The sequence below is a fragment of the Phascolarctos cinereus genome, unplaced genomic scaffold (genome assembly GCF_003287225.1).
Source record: "Phascolarctos cinereus isolate Bilbo 61053 unplaced genomic scaffold, phaCin_HiC Scaffold_4;HRSCAF=312, whole genome shotgun sequence".
Classification (NCBI taxonomy): Eukaryota; Metazoa; Chordata; class Mammalia; order Diprotodontia; family Phascolarctidae; genus Phascolarctos; species Phascolarctos cinereus.
The window spans coordinates 508,806,295-508,820,754 of record NW_027555847.1 but is presented as its reverse complement, the minus strand read 5'-3'; the positions used below and the strand labels follow the sequence as shown (position 1 = coordinate 508,820,754).

Genomic DNA, 14,460 nt, shown 5'->3' with positions numbered 1-14,460 from the left:
GTTTTGCATGATTTCACATGTATAACTGATATATTGCTTGCCTTCTTAGTGGGTGGGGAAGGGAGGGGAAGGAATAGAATTTCTTACTCAAAATTTAAAAAGAATGCTAAAAATAAATAATAAAGTTTTAAAGTTGCCATTTCATTGAAATTTGCTCAAACCAATGTTTATGTATTTTATACTCATCTATTCTAAATTTCCCTCATGGGCCCCATTACACCTATCACAAATCATCGTTTCCCCTTCAGCCACATAGCATTTGTTACATCTTTAGCCTTTAGACCTGGCATCTTAAGTTTAGCCCAAAAGGCAATCTATTAGGTATTTCAATTTTAGTTCACTTGAGGTCAAAGCTTGCCACATCCTCTTGTTAATTGGCTTAACAACCAGTTACCCACCATCAAAAATGTCCTCACTGTTCCTCAAACTCCAGTTTCTGAACATTGTTTTTTACTCCCTGGCTAGTTTCCAGAGGTAAACTTCACTTTGTTCTGACAGAAATGAGTAATTACCAATTCCCTAAGATACTTTAGGGCTTACTCATTAGAACCTTGGCTTCAAACTGATCCTGAGTCAAAGTTACTTTAAGTAAAAACTTTTAAGATTTTAGACTAGAAACTTCAAACACTAATCAAGTTACCTAGATGATATTGCAAACTGCTTTAAATTGACAAATTAAATTACCTTTTCAATAACACTAAAAATTACCTAATACCTAAACACAACAGCGTTTGTAAATAAAGTAGGGGGTGGGGATGGGAATATCTGGGGTCTGGAAAAAAGGGATTAATTTAGCTTTTAAGTTATTTGTATTATCTATATCATAGGAACATAAACTTTGAGCTGAAAGGGATGTTAGAGGTCACTGAATTCAACCCCATCATTTTACAGATGAAGAAACTGAGGCTCACAGGATGAAGTGATTTGCCCAAGGTCACCCTGGTATTAAGTTACAGAGGCAGGTTTCAAACCCAAGTCTTCTAATTTAAAAATCTAGGGCTCTTTTAGACTGTAGCAAGCTTTCAATAATTTTTTTCTTTTTTACCTTACCAATTATATTTTCTATTTCAATATTTTAAGGATCTGTCATTTCATCTACAGATCTGTACTGTACTGTAAACTGTTCAGGAAATGTTATAACCCCAAGGAGCCATTGCTTGGTGGCCAGCCCTCTGTTGAACAGCAAATCTCAATGTACAGATTAAAGGCTAGACTGGGAGGACCTGACCTCTCCTACTGGACTGGCACAAGCTTGGAGAACACCAGGTCACTTGGCAAGCTAAGATGAGAGTAGACCTTTAGTGAAGGAATCACATTTTACTTCAAGTTAATATATAAATTAGCTTACCTGTGAGAGAGCATCAACCTGGGAATGCAAAATGGACTTTTGATAATCTGCATAGCAACAAAGAGAATCCAACAAGCAGGTAATAGGACAAAGCAAGCATTCGGTTAGGATTCTAAAAAATCAAGTGTCTGGTCCTAGCTCATTTGCCGAGAGTGGGAACCTTGGGCAAGTCATTCCTTGAAGCTTGTTTGTTCATCTGTAAAATGGTGAAAATACCTGCCCTGCCTAACCCAGAGATTGTTGTGAGGATGAAATGAAATAATGTCCTCAAACACTTGCTAGACCAGCAAGAAATTATAATTCTGAGAGTTGACTACGTTCTTATACATTCTAAGTTCTTTTTTTATCTTTCAAAAGAATCCACATTATTTTGCAACATGACAATCATTAATCAAAAGAAAGAAGTTTTATCAGACTCAGCTGTCTTCTCTTTGGTCAAGTTCATCTTGGAATCTAACAGCTCAAGAAGAGCCCCAGAGGAGGCTGTAACTCAGGGATTCTTAAAACTTTTTTGTATCATGATCCCCTTTGGCAGTCATTCATAGATCCCTTTGTCAGAATTTTTGGTCGCTGACATTCCTAATCGATGGAAATGCTAAATTTCAGTTAGAGGTTAGTGAAAATAAAGATGTAATTCCTCCCCCCCCCCCACCCTCCACCCCATGCAAGTTTACAGACCTCCTGAAATCCATCCACCTACCTAGATTAAGAAACTATGCTAGAGATGGGAGGGATGTAGTCAAGCACTTTGATGACCACACAGCCCCATGTTATTTATGACTATAAAGAGTGGGTTTTGGGGGGCAGCTTGGTAGCGCAATGAACAGAGCACCAGTCCTGGAGTCAGGAAGACCTGAATTCAAATCCAGCCTCAGACACTTGCCATTTACTAGCTGTGTGACCCAGGGCAAGTCACTTAACCCCAATTGCCTCACCAAAAAGAAAAAAAAGAATGAGTTTTTGGTGATGATGAAGTATATAAGTGAAAATGCCATTAGAGATTCCCTTTAGCTGTCCTAAGTTTTTCATCACAAAGCTGATGGCAATGTAACAATGTATGGTAATTTTAACCTTTGAAGATGGATAAGATAGGATTATAGGATAGCTAGAACTTCAATGTTTCTTTATTGCCTTAAGAGACTCTTTTAAGGTATTTTAGTTCATCTTTCTACCAGTTTAGTTTTGTACTGAGTTCCATCTGCAAACATTGTACTGAAATGCACTAATCAATTAAGTATAGTACATTTTAAATCAGAAGAAGCAGGTAGAAGACAGTGGGAGAAGTTAGCTTGCAAACTTGAAGCCTAAGTCACAACCAGGTGATATAGGGTGCTCTTTTTCTAAAAAATGGTTCCCAGAACAATTTGAAATGTTTAAAAATGTTCATGGCTGAGCACTAGACTAGTATTCAAATGGTAGAGCATTAGAGAAATTGGGATGCTAAAGGTTAACAAAATGATTAATTTTCAGCAGAAAAAGTTTTAAGCAAGACTCAACCTTATCAATAACTAAATATCATATATCCTGTTTATGTACCCTGGTGTGGTCCCAGGTCCTTCAAAGAGTGAAAAATAATATATCTACATTTCTCTATTCCTGTTCACATGGGATACTCTATCTTTCAATGATATCCAAGTTCCTACTTATTGTTAGGAAGTGCCTCCTCAATAAAATACTCTGCAGTGCATCACTTTTAAAGAAAATATTTTATTACATCATGAAAAAGGCAACACCAATCAACTAAGTTCATACTTGCTTAAAAAAATTGACAGTATGTCAGCATCCTGTTCCACATGGGAATGAGAAGAAGACTATAGCTTTACTAAGTATTGCACAGTCTGAAAGAAATAACAAAAATAAAGGGAGAAGGGGAATAAAAAAAAAATCACATGATCTTGGGAAACATCTCACATTATGAATAATCTACCAAGAAACATTTAAAAAAAGAAAACCCTTTGTTTCTACAGTAGCTTTTAAGTTTACAGTTCTTGGAATGACTATATTCCATTGAAGACATCTCAGTAACAGGAAGCTTCATTTCAGCAATCCTTTGTGCAAATATTAATAAAAAAACATATATAAAATAATGCAGTCATTAGTCTTTTGACATCACTCAGGCAACCATAACAAACATTTTCTGAGAATTCTGCTGCTTGAAAAGAGGGTTAGGCCATCAGTTTTGCCTGAAGCTCCATCTCAGCTGCCCTTTTGAGGGCAACATCCACTAGGAGCTGAAATCCACTAAAATCTTGGTTGAGGTCTGGTGGGGTTGGGGGGGGAGTGTTGAAAAGCCCACTCTGGGTATTTGCACTTGGTCCAGATTTACCCGTGTCCTCTGAGTACAGGAGAGAGGTGTCTGTGAAACCGTTGGCTGGTATCTGCTGCATGTCTGTGTTCTGTCCGACACTGACTGACTGGCATAGATGGAAAGGGGCATCTTTCAATGCAGTCACCGTGGTATGGCAAATCACCGAGGGCCGGGCCAATATCGATCCTGGGGATGGGGGCTTAGGAGACAGTGGTCTTCCTAAGGTCTGGTTTGGTCCAGTTGTACAGGCATGAAATGAGCTCTCATCTAAAGCTGGAATGAAGTTTTTGATGCCCATGGCAGACTCCACAGAGTTAGCCTCAGAAATCTTGGCCCCTCGGCGGGAAATAGTGTAGTGATTTGGATCCTTGCCATCTTTTCTCAGCATGTCAGGGAGAAGCCTGCGGCGTGCATTGATGAACCAGTTGCAGACCTGGGAAATATAACGACCCCTTTTAATGTTTTTTACTTTTCTTCTGGAAGGTATGAAATGGTCCATTTAGATTTAAAAACTGTTTTAAGAGAGCAGATCCTAGCTAAGAGGGATTCTTCCAAAGTAAAAACAACAACAACAACAAAAGCCAAAACTTTCACCATTCTTCAAAAAGAAGAAAACAAAAGTTGCCGGGTGTCTGAAAATGTTTTTTTTTATAGAAAGAAGTTTACCTTTTAACTCTCCTGTATATTAACCTATTACCTATTGTTCCTGCATTTAGGTTAATAAACAACAGGAAAGTCTTTCCTCTATGAAAAGAGCCACTCCTCCCACAGTTACTGATTTTTCCCTGTTCAAATGACTATGTCAACAGACACAACATGAATTACCTCACTGAAATCTGTCCCTGTTTAAATATCAAACCAGTTTCCTGGGCAATAGAGGAAGGTCTAACCTCCTTTTCATATTTGCTGTATAAAGTAGTGTTCTCTTACAATATATCATTAAAGAAATGTTACCCGATAAGATGATAAGTCTAAATAATCAGATTACCTTTCAACACTATAACTCTTCTCTAATTTTAAAGAAGAGGGGACAGGAAAGAGAAAAGAACTATACATAAATAAATCATCACGTAGGAACTCTTCAAAATGCCTTTGGAAAAAAACTATTCCAATAAACTTAACTCTTTTTGAGGTTTTGTTTTTGTTTGTTTTTTTTTTTACCTGTAGTGTGGATAGGTGTGTTTGCTGGGATAGTAAAGCTTTTTCTTGCTCTGAAGGATAAGCATTAAATCGATGTTCATAGAGCCAGTCCCGGAGAATCTGTACAGATTCTTTGGGTAGATTACCCCGTCTTCTCCTCTTGCCTGAGCCTGCTGAAGAGGAAAGGTCCAGGGGAATATCCATGTTGTCATCATCCTCAGTCTCACTGCCTGATACCGGAACAATACCTATGAAAACACAAAACACAAAGTCAGTAGTCCAATTTAACTCAGTTCAACAAGATCAACTGTAGCAAGGGTTTTTTTTCTTCTTCTTCTTCAGCCACCGGAAGGCCTGTGCTGCCTAAAATTATGTGAGTCAAGTGAACTAAGGATAGTTCTCCCACTGACTAACAGGCCATTAATACCAGGACCTTCTTCCTATGAAGATTTTACTTCAACACATTCCTTTTAACTGGTGCCCAGAAAAACCTTTCATCTGCTGTGGCAGTCCAGACAAATTGCATCTAAAGTAAATATCATGCCACATGTTGCACAGGAAGGACACTATAACGGTATTTGGCTAACAACTTTTTTTTTTAAGGACACAAATAAGGAAGGTGTGTGAGGCAAGTTGAGGGGGTGGAGTGTAAATCTAAGAGGTGTTCTGAAATACATTTTAAAATGCTAGCACATTACTCTCTCCTTCCTTTGATTGCATCAGTTTTAAATGATAGTGAGTCATCTCTAAATACTCTATTGGTGCTTGTGAGTTAAGAAGAAAAGAACTAGCAATGCTTTATATACCCTGAGAAGGCATGGCACTTCAATTTTTTTCTAAGAGACATTTTATTTGTCCCTTAGCCTATATTCACATAAAGTTAATCACTATACCAAATTAATATCATTGTCTTCTAAATATGATTAGCTAGGAGAACTGATTTCAATATACATTGATACATTCAATATTCTGAAAATATTTTAAAAATCACTTCTTCCTCCCCACTCCACCTCTGGCAGTCACATAATTAATTTGGCAAAGCAGATCCCTGGTAATTGGCACCTAGTACATTCTATACATTAAATGAACACCATAAAATATTTTAATTTGGCCACCATGTTCAGTCAGAAGTTGTTCTAGGACAATGTAAACTAAACAATATAATTCCCAAAGAAAAATGTACTTTGGTTTTAAATACTTTAATCCCAACAGCAATTTTAGGAATTCACACACCACTGTAAAATCCAAACCACAGATAGGACTGGCTTCAATTAACACAATTCATTAAGTGGCACTTCTATTTAGGAACATAGTTTTTTACCCCCTCTACAATCATTTTCTTTAAACAACTCCATGCCTACAATTTGAATGTTTCTCCTGATCACTACAGTTGTTAATTTTATCCCAGTCTAAAAGAGGAAAACTACCCTTTTCAAAAACACAGGACCTAATGAAAATCTTTTACAATTCGATAACAAGGGCATAGTTCTTCTCAAAGTTAGTCAATTGTTTTTCCCCCTAACAGATGAATATAATTAAATATTTTAGCATAATAAAACAAGAAAGCTACCTACTATTTTAAAAAGATTTGTTTATGAGATTCCACTTAATGCTTTTCTCAGTTAATTGACCACTGCTTTACTTTGACACACATATTTAGATTTGGACTGCAGGGGGCAGGAGGTGTTGAGAAAAGAAAAAGGAAAAATGGTATCCAGGGAAGAGCCAGAGACCTCAGGAGACAGTCAAAGTAATGAAGGCTCTAACAAAGAAAAAGAACTGTGATTATGCAAATACATACGTTTGAGGAGAGACTCAAAGTTCAGCCAAAAGTTATAAACTCCATAACTATGTTATATCCTTTTGTGGCCTTATTAAGATAATTTAAATAAGTTGTTTTTCAGAAATGAATCCCAGTTATAGACTTTTATTAAATAGCTAAGAATGGAAACTTTTAGGAAGTATACTTCCATTTTAAAAAATGGGTAAGAATAATAAAGCAAACTCCTTGTTCAGGCTAGACACAAATTTCATATTAATGAGGAAAACTATACTTGGTGTTCAACCCTGGCAATTAGTAATTTTTTTTTACACAAAGTCAATTTGAGAAAGACATGTCAGCAACTAAAAAATGTGAATAAAGCAATTGCTTTAAATATTCACAAATCTGAAAAGGCAGTCTTTGGGGGTTACCACTATTATTGCCTTTTTCCTAGGAAACCAGCCATGAAGTGTGAAAATCTGCTTTTAGAGCAGTTGGTTCCTAACTGTAACTTGGTCATAACAAAGGGCAAGGGGAAAAAAGCTCGCCCTTTGATCTTACGCAGTTTGACAAGAAGCTTGATCCCTTACCAATAGGTTAGTGACACTGACACAAAAGCAAGTTTCTGTTAAGCAACACCAAACTGCCCTGAAAGACTTTCCTCTATCCTGAGTTCATTTAAATAAATGAATGACAGGCCTCTGAACTTAACGAATATTTCCAATATGTGCACAAAAGCTTCAGTAACAGGAAGTCGGGACTGGAGTTCCCTGACTACACCAGCTGATATGTGCAAAGCAACATAACCACGTTTGCTGCTGTCAAAACTGTTTTCGATGAAACCATGTCTATTGACTATGGCTCAGATCTATTTTACTTTTCTTTGTTAGTCATTTCCTTTTGTAACAGATTTGGAAAAGTTTCCCAGAGAAGACTTGTTTCCCAAATATGAATTCATAGGTCATGATACTTAGTACAAAGGAACAGATTGCTTTTACTCTATCTACTTCCTTATTCTCAAAGGGTCAGAAGGACTTGTTACTTAGTATTTGACAAGAGGCAAGATTAGCTCTTAGAATACTTAGACTCTCAAGATCAGCAGGATGACAACGAATGAAAAAAAAAAAAGAAAAAGAAAAAGAGATTTGTCAGTTGAACCAAAACTAAAGGAGTCGAAGGCAAAGGATCTAGATACGATAGTGATAAACCCAAATGGAAAAAAGGTTAACCATTAATTTAATTAAGCAAAAGTTTGGATAGGAAAAGTTTCCTGTTAAGATGGTCTCCCTGGAGCTACAATGGGAATCTTAACACTTGAGTCATCCAAACTGAACTGGGCTTGGCTGGCCCAAGCAACATAATTTCTCAAGCAAGAACGTAACACTGTCAAAAGGTAAGGATTAAAAGAACTACTGGAATTTTTCTGATCCGACCATCTACCTGTTTGCTTTAATCATTTTAAAAAGGATTCTTTTGTAACAGTGTGCAATTTTTCAGAAGTACAATCCCCTAATTTGCAAATCAATGTATAATACTCCACTTCTCTGTGATTTCATCCAAGTTACTTTTATTAAAGTGAGCTTTAAAAATATTTGACAGATAACTTTTATATTAAAACGACCACAAACCCATCCCACAGACCATGTCATGGGCAACAGTTGGCCGAGAGATCCTTAAATCTTCCTGTAACACACAAAATGAAAACCGTTTCATCCCTCAAAGGTAGTTTTTACAAAGGGAAAGAGGCAGGAGGGAGGAGAGAAGAGGAGGAAGAGAAGGGAGGGGCAGGAGAGAAGGAGGGAAGCAAGCAATCTAGCTTTTGTTCCTGGGTTCCACAGCCTGAACTTTAATCATCCCCCAAAGCAGTAAAATTTACCACAACTCAAAGAGAATTCAAAAGAATTTCAGATTACAAGAAACCAGAAAAGATATGTAGAACTGAAACGGTGAAGTGTCCCTCAAACGCAATCTGCCAACCAAACCTTAACCAAAAAAAAAAAAGGAAAAAGAAAAAAACCTTTGTCCTAACATCAACCATCAATAGTCTCATCTGCCCCACACAAACTCTAAACCAGTGACCTTCTTCCTATAATCTCAAAGTTTCCCCCTCCAACATGTCACCTTTCATTGTTTGCATTATTTCAGTGCTGAATAACCAGAACTTCAGCTCACAAGACTGATTACCAAACACTCACACTAATCATATCAGCATTTTCACACACTCGATTCTTTATTATAAGTGGAGAGGGGGAAGGGGGAGGGACCAGGAAGAATGCGGGAACCGGGGGGAAGAATGCGGGGGCAAGGGGAAGACGCTGGGAGGGAGTTAGAAGTTTCCAACGAAGTTGGGTATTTCGACAGTCCCTACCCCGAGGCACAGCCCGAACAATGGGACGGGCAGAAGGCGGAAATCTACTCATTGAGAGGAAGGGAACACGAATGGGTCTTTTAAAGGAACATACAAAAAAAGGGGGGGGGGCAACAACGCCTAACTGTAGTCAGTTCCGCCGAAATGCACTAACTGCCCAGCACCGACGAGCTCAACCGAGGGGAAGACCTCCTTTCACTTCAGGGGCGTCTCGGACGCCATTCCCAGAGCGCGCGTCGCGAAACTGCCGCGTTATCACCAATCAATGAATTCAATGAACCACCTTATGAATGCTGTAACCTGGGGCGGGGAGAGGGGTGAGGAGACCCAAGCCGCTTTTAACCTGCTCGTGGACTTTACACGCCCTCCAGGCTTCCAGGATAAAGTTGGGGGGGAGCGGGGGGAGTAGGGGCGACCTTCATCAAAGGTTTCAAAGTCTCTGAATCACACTAACAGAACCCTCGGGCATGGGGTTCGGGAGGAAGAACCCAACGCCTCGTGGCGTTCCATTCCAACAACATTCTATCTCATAACGTACACTACGCGCACCCCCCTCCCCCGGGGGGGAGGCTGCCCCAAACCCTCTCCGGGCATTACCAGTCTGAAAGAATGTGGAGTTCAAAAAAAAAAAAAGCCATCCCTCGAGGAAGTTGGTGAGCATGCGCAGTAGGAGGCTTCCCACCTCGCTTTGGAACATTTGCTTCAGGACCCGATTAACTTATGTTTTGAACCCCTCACATAAATCACAACGGAAAATTCAACTCCAGCTTCAGCAAGCCGAGAGCCAAGCTTTTTTGCGTTCCTCCAGGACTTAAGGGGGAACCACTAACTACCCCCCCCACGAATTTTAAAGTTGGGTGTTTTCTAAAGACAGGTTGATGCCAAGTTTCAGTTTTTAAAAACTTCCAGGGCGCTTTTATAGAAACAATCAGAGACCCTAACTGGGGCACTTACAAGTAGACCTGCCTGTCAAAATGAAAGAGCAGTCTAAAACATTCTTAAAAAAGGGGGAGGGGAGCAGTTTTCTTGACATTTTAAATTCTTCCTTTCTCCAATTTAACCCTTTTAAAAATTCGCCCTTCCCCAAATTGGGAAGCTTTTTAAAAATCCAACCTTTCATGCCAAGAATAGGTTTTTTTTTCTTTTTTGGGGGGGGAAGTTACATACATAGTATACAAAGTATAATTACAAAGAAGAAATATCACATTTCAATGAGGGGAGGAAGTATATAATATACCGAAGTTAGTTTAATGACAAAAAGAAATATTACATTTCAATGGGGGGAGTTAGTATACAGTATATAGTGCATGGTATACATAAGTTAGTATAATTACAAAAAAGAAATATCACATTTCAGAGAGGGGGGTGGGGGCAGAATAGTCCCAACCCAAGCTCTGAGTGAGAGCCCTTCAAGCCTAAGTTTCAAACAAAGACTCAGTGGATCTTGCCATCCAGGGTGCTCCCACTCCAAACAGAGACGACTTTGTTTGGCTGGAGCCTCTCGTTTTGAAAGTTAGGAAATAAAAGTCTCATCAGGGGTTAAGAAACGGGGTGAAGTTTGCCCCGGAAAGGCAGAGGGAAGGGGTCGCGAGTGGAGGGGGGAAGGAAAGCTCGGGCTCGCGTTTTCGAAAAAGCATGGGGGTGGCGGGGCAGACAATGAAACTTTGAGGAGCACAAACAAGGCAGTTGAGCGTGCTTCTTGACAACGTGCCAGCAGCATGGAGAAACGAGTCTCTAAACAACAGCCCCTCATGTTGTGTCTAGAAGTGAAACATCAACCAACTGCCATTGTAGACCGGACCTCAACAAAGAAGAAGAAAAAGAACCCAGGACTCCTGGGATGGGGTAGGAGTGGTGGTGGTGGTGGGGACACTTTTGGGGGGGAAAAATAAAGTAACCCAAAATCAGGCAGCTTATTACTAGTCCACACAGCCCTAACTGCCCAAGCACTTCCCCCCCACCCCCCCAAAAAAAGTGAGCCACACACAGTTGGATGGGGATACGGACAAACATCCACACAATCACACATACACAAGCACACGGGGAGACGAAAGCACGCTACACTTACCTTTCTTAGTTTTCATTCTTGATTTCTACTTCCACCAGGCGGAAATAATTCTCTTTCTGAATGCCCGGGGAGGAGAGCCAGGGGTGGGGATTTCTTTCTTTCTTTTTTCCTTTTTTTCCTCCTGCCTCCTTCAGAACTGTCTCCCCCGTAACTTGCAGACGGTGGGGGGGGGGAATTGCTCCGGCCGTTAGGACTACACAAGGCGCTACAATCCCAGGCGCCTCAGAGTTGGAGGGGATTCAACTGACACTTTGAGCTTCCCTGCTCCCTGGAAGTCGGGGTCGGGGGCTCGTCCCCTTCCCAATCCGGCCTCCCCTCCCCACTTTCGTCCTTTGTTCTTTCCCTCCTGCTTCGGTGCTCCACAGCGCCTTAAGCCCCAGCCTGTCAGAATGAGAAAGGAAAGGGGAGAAGGTACAGGAGGTCCTTCCTCCACCCACAACTTCTCCCCCTCAATAGCTCACACCCCCCCTTTATTCTCCACCCCCCCACCCGCACCTTCCAGCAATGAGTGAGAGTAAGAGAGAGCAGCAGCCCCGACCGCCCCAGCACTCCGCTGCCTCTTCCCTCCTCCCTAGCTGCTGTCACTCTGACAGATAGATACAAGAGAAAAGAGGAGGAGGGGAAGGGGGGAGGGCAAAGGAGTAAAAGGGGAGGGGAGGAAAGAAAAGAAACCAAACCCTTCCCCGCTTGTTCAGTCCCAGGGACCCGCATCACTGGCAGCGTGGCGATGGTGACCAAGCAGCCAGTCAGGAGAGAAGCCCTCCCCCACTTTTTTTTGGCCTTTCTTCCTTTGCCAGACTCCCGTTTGATCATTAAACTGGAAGAGGGTGTTTTTTTTTAAGGGTGCCCCCTCCTCTTTCCTCTTCCCTCCCCTAGAAGGAAAATACTTTTTTTTTGACAGCTACCTTTAACTTAGCTCTCCCAGTGGCAGCGGACTGAGTTCTACGCGAGGCTGACTGAATGGGGTGGGGGTGGGAGGAGAGAAGGGAAAGTATGCTGCAGGGTGAGGACGCACTGCTTGCTTACTGAATCAGCTTCTACCCTTTACCCCCGTCTTGGGCTCTCGCCGCTTCTCCTTTTTTTCTCCATCAGTGTTCTTCCAACAAAACTACACTACTTTGGGGAAGTAGATAAGAGGAGACCCACACACCAAACGGCGATCGCCTCCCGTCCGTCCTCCGCGGTTGCTAGCCCTGGACAAGGATTGCAAGGCAGTTTCGAAATCCCGAGCACGCTGGAGACAGACACTCTGTCATGCCCACATGCTCTTTAAACGTCTCTGCGTGTGTATGTTTGTGCGCGCGCGCGCTTTGCATGTCCTGATTCAACTCGGCCGCAGTAGCTGCCGCAGCAGCAGAGGCGCTGACTCTTCCTCTCCCCCACCAACCTTCGCCAGCGGCCCCCCCCCTTGAGGCAGCTGCTGCCTTTATGGGAAACGGGCGAAAACATCGTGGCTGCTCATCTGGTTCGGTAAACAGTTCCTACTTTTAGGACTTACAACCCTGCTTGGGTACCCCCTCCTTCTCTCCCGGTATTTCAAACAGAAACTAGCCATTAAGTAAACACATGTTCCTGCGAGTTTATTTTGGTTGAGAGTTATGAGGACTCCAACAGGAGGTCCTTGATGAGATTACCCTTTTAAATACCAGATGCTGTTTTTGCTGATTTCAAGAAATGCATGCCCACCCACTCTATTCTCCCCTCCCCCACTTCCTCGGGATTTGGTTTTCCCTAATATATTATATGCATATGTTCCGCTTTTTTTTCTGAAGCAAACCTGTCACATGTCATAGTAATGCTTTCCCCATTGCTTAAACAAACACGCAAATAAATCGCCCAGTAGAGACGTAAGCTGTCCAGATCCGCCTCCGGTTTAAAAGCACTGGGGTGTTTTTGTTTGGGGTTAGGCCCGCTAGGATGCTGGCTGCACACGCTCCGTGGAAATAAGGTTAAGTCCGTGGAGGTCTCATGCAAGCAAAAAAAAAAAGACTTAAGACCTCTGTTTTAGATTTGGTGTATAAATTAAAGACAGTACCCACCCTTGGGCAAAGGGAAAGACCACGAGGATGCGTTAAGGACAGAGTTTAAAAATCAAGGGCGGCTTTTCAATTACAGGACTTTAAATGAACAAGCAAAGCTTCACTCTTAAGAAGTCAGGAACCTTTTTCCCCTCCTCTTTCCTGTGGGCTCCAGGCTGCTGAGCACATAAGGGAACACTCACAACCAAAGCAGCACAAGGGAAAAACAACATGGTCTTCAAAAAAAAAACCCAACACACAAGGTGGAAACTACATTGTAACTCTTTATGTAGTAGAGTTCCTTCCATTGCCCTGGCTAGAGATAAAACAGCTGTTGTATCTTGAATGAGGGACAGATGTGAGACGGGAAGGTGGGGGTGGGGGAAGACTGTAGAATAATGCAAGTTAACCAGTCGTTGGCGCATTCTGCTTTCCTCAGTTAGTGGTTTTCTTTTTTATTTAATTTAAAGGGTTGTTTGTTGCTGGGATTGGTGGCTCATATCCGGCTAGGAGTGCTAAGCGCATGGGGAAGGGTTGAGGAGGAGGGGTGGAGGAAAGAAAGAGAAAGGAGGAGGAGGCAGGCAGTGAGCAGTGACGTGAGGCCCGGCCCAGCCAGACATACTGACTCAACAGTCTGAATGGCAGGGAGGCCTTGGCTTGTACAGTTGTTACTGAGGAGATGTTTTGTTTTGTAACTTCGAAAGCTGCTTCGGCTGCCCTGGGCAGCTTTCGAAGTTACCAGACAAAATAGCACTTCGGGCTGCTTTAACCCTCTCCAGACCCTCCTTGCCTGCGACAAAAAAGAACCCAACAAACATTGCTTTAGTGCCTAGCCACGGGGTGGTTCTCATTATTTTCACCCAACTATCTTTTTTCATATTCTTTCAGATTTTTTAATCTCTGGTTCTCCAGTAGCTGCTGGGAAAGTAGAACTGAGTTTCTAGATCTGCCCAAGCTTGAAAGCAGACAAAAACTGAAAGGCCATACATACACAGGGCGTGCAGAGGGAGGGGGCACAGAAACTCCACCAAACTAAGATGGAAAAAAAAAAGTCAGGCTTTAGTACTTAACCTTTGCTGGGGGAGGGGGGCGGTTTTCAACCCACTCTTAACCATTGTACTGCGGTGAGCCTGCTAACACACACACCTTTTCTCTAGGTAATCAAGTCTAGTTGATAATTAGATCAGGCGAAATGCTGGGGAGGAGAAAAGCTTATAAATCTGGTAGGCCTTGCTGCCCTTGCCAAGCCAATCTATGTCTGTCCCCTGCTCCAAATCCTACAGCCTAAAAAGGTTTGTGCCCAAAATATGGGAGCCTAGCCCTGGGACAGAAATGATTTGTTAGTGCACTTTTAGGAGCTGCCTAGGGCAAATGAAACTAGACCCTTGGGAAAGAAAACTTAAAGCCCAGTCAGGGGAGGCACCTAATAGCTGGAATTTAAAAATTTA

General features: G+C 41.8%; 1 protein-coding gene and 1 long non-coding RNA gene across 2 annotated transcripts in view; one reads left to right on the top strand and one right to left on the bottom strand.

Annotated features, from left to right (window-relative positions):
• Positions 1-3,222: 3,222 nt before the first annotated feature.
• On the bottom strand, positions 3,223-11,083 carry TGIF1 (TGFB induced factor homeobox 1). The gene is made up of 3 exons (XM_020970677.2): positions 10,995-11,083; positions 4,818-5,044; positions 3,223-4,089 (listed from the first exon to the last, which is right to left on the bottom strand). The coding sequence occupies exons 1-3, from the start codon at positions 11,008-11,010 to the stop codon at positions 3,514-3,516; spliced, it is 819 nt and encodes a 272-aa protein (XP_020826336.1). The 5' UTR covers positions 11,011-11,083; the 3' UTR covers positions 3,223-3,513.
• A 244-nt stretch (positions 11,084-11,327) lies between these two features.
• The window catches only part of LOC110197077 (uncharacterized), a 64,498-nt gene continuing 61,365 nt past the window's right edge, over positions 11,328-14,460 (top strand). Inside the window, exons 1-2 of the long non-coding RNA XR_002321402.2 lie at positions 11,328-11,405; positions 12,087-12,464. This is a non-coding gene — a long non-coding RNA (uncharacterized LOC110197077). The remainder of the gene's footprint in view (positions 11,406-12,086; positions 12,465-14,460) is intronic.

Coding starts and splice junctions, on each gene's coding strand:
- TGIF1 (XM_020970677.2), bottom strand. Junction 4,090..4,817: donor CACACCTATCCACACTACAG/GTAAAAAAAAAA, acceptor TATATTTCCCAG/GTCTGCAACTGGTTCATCAA.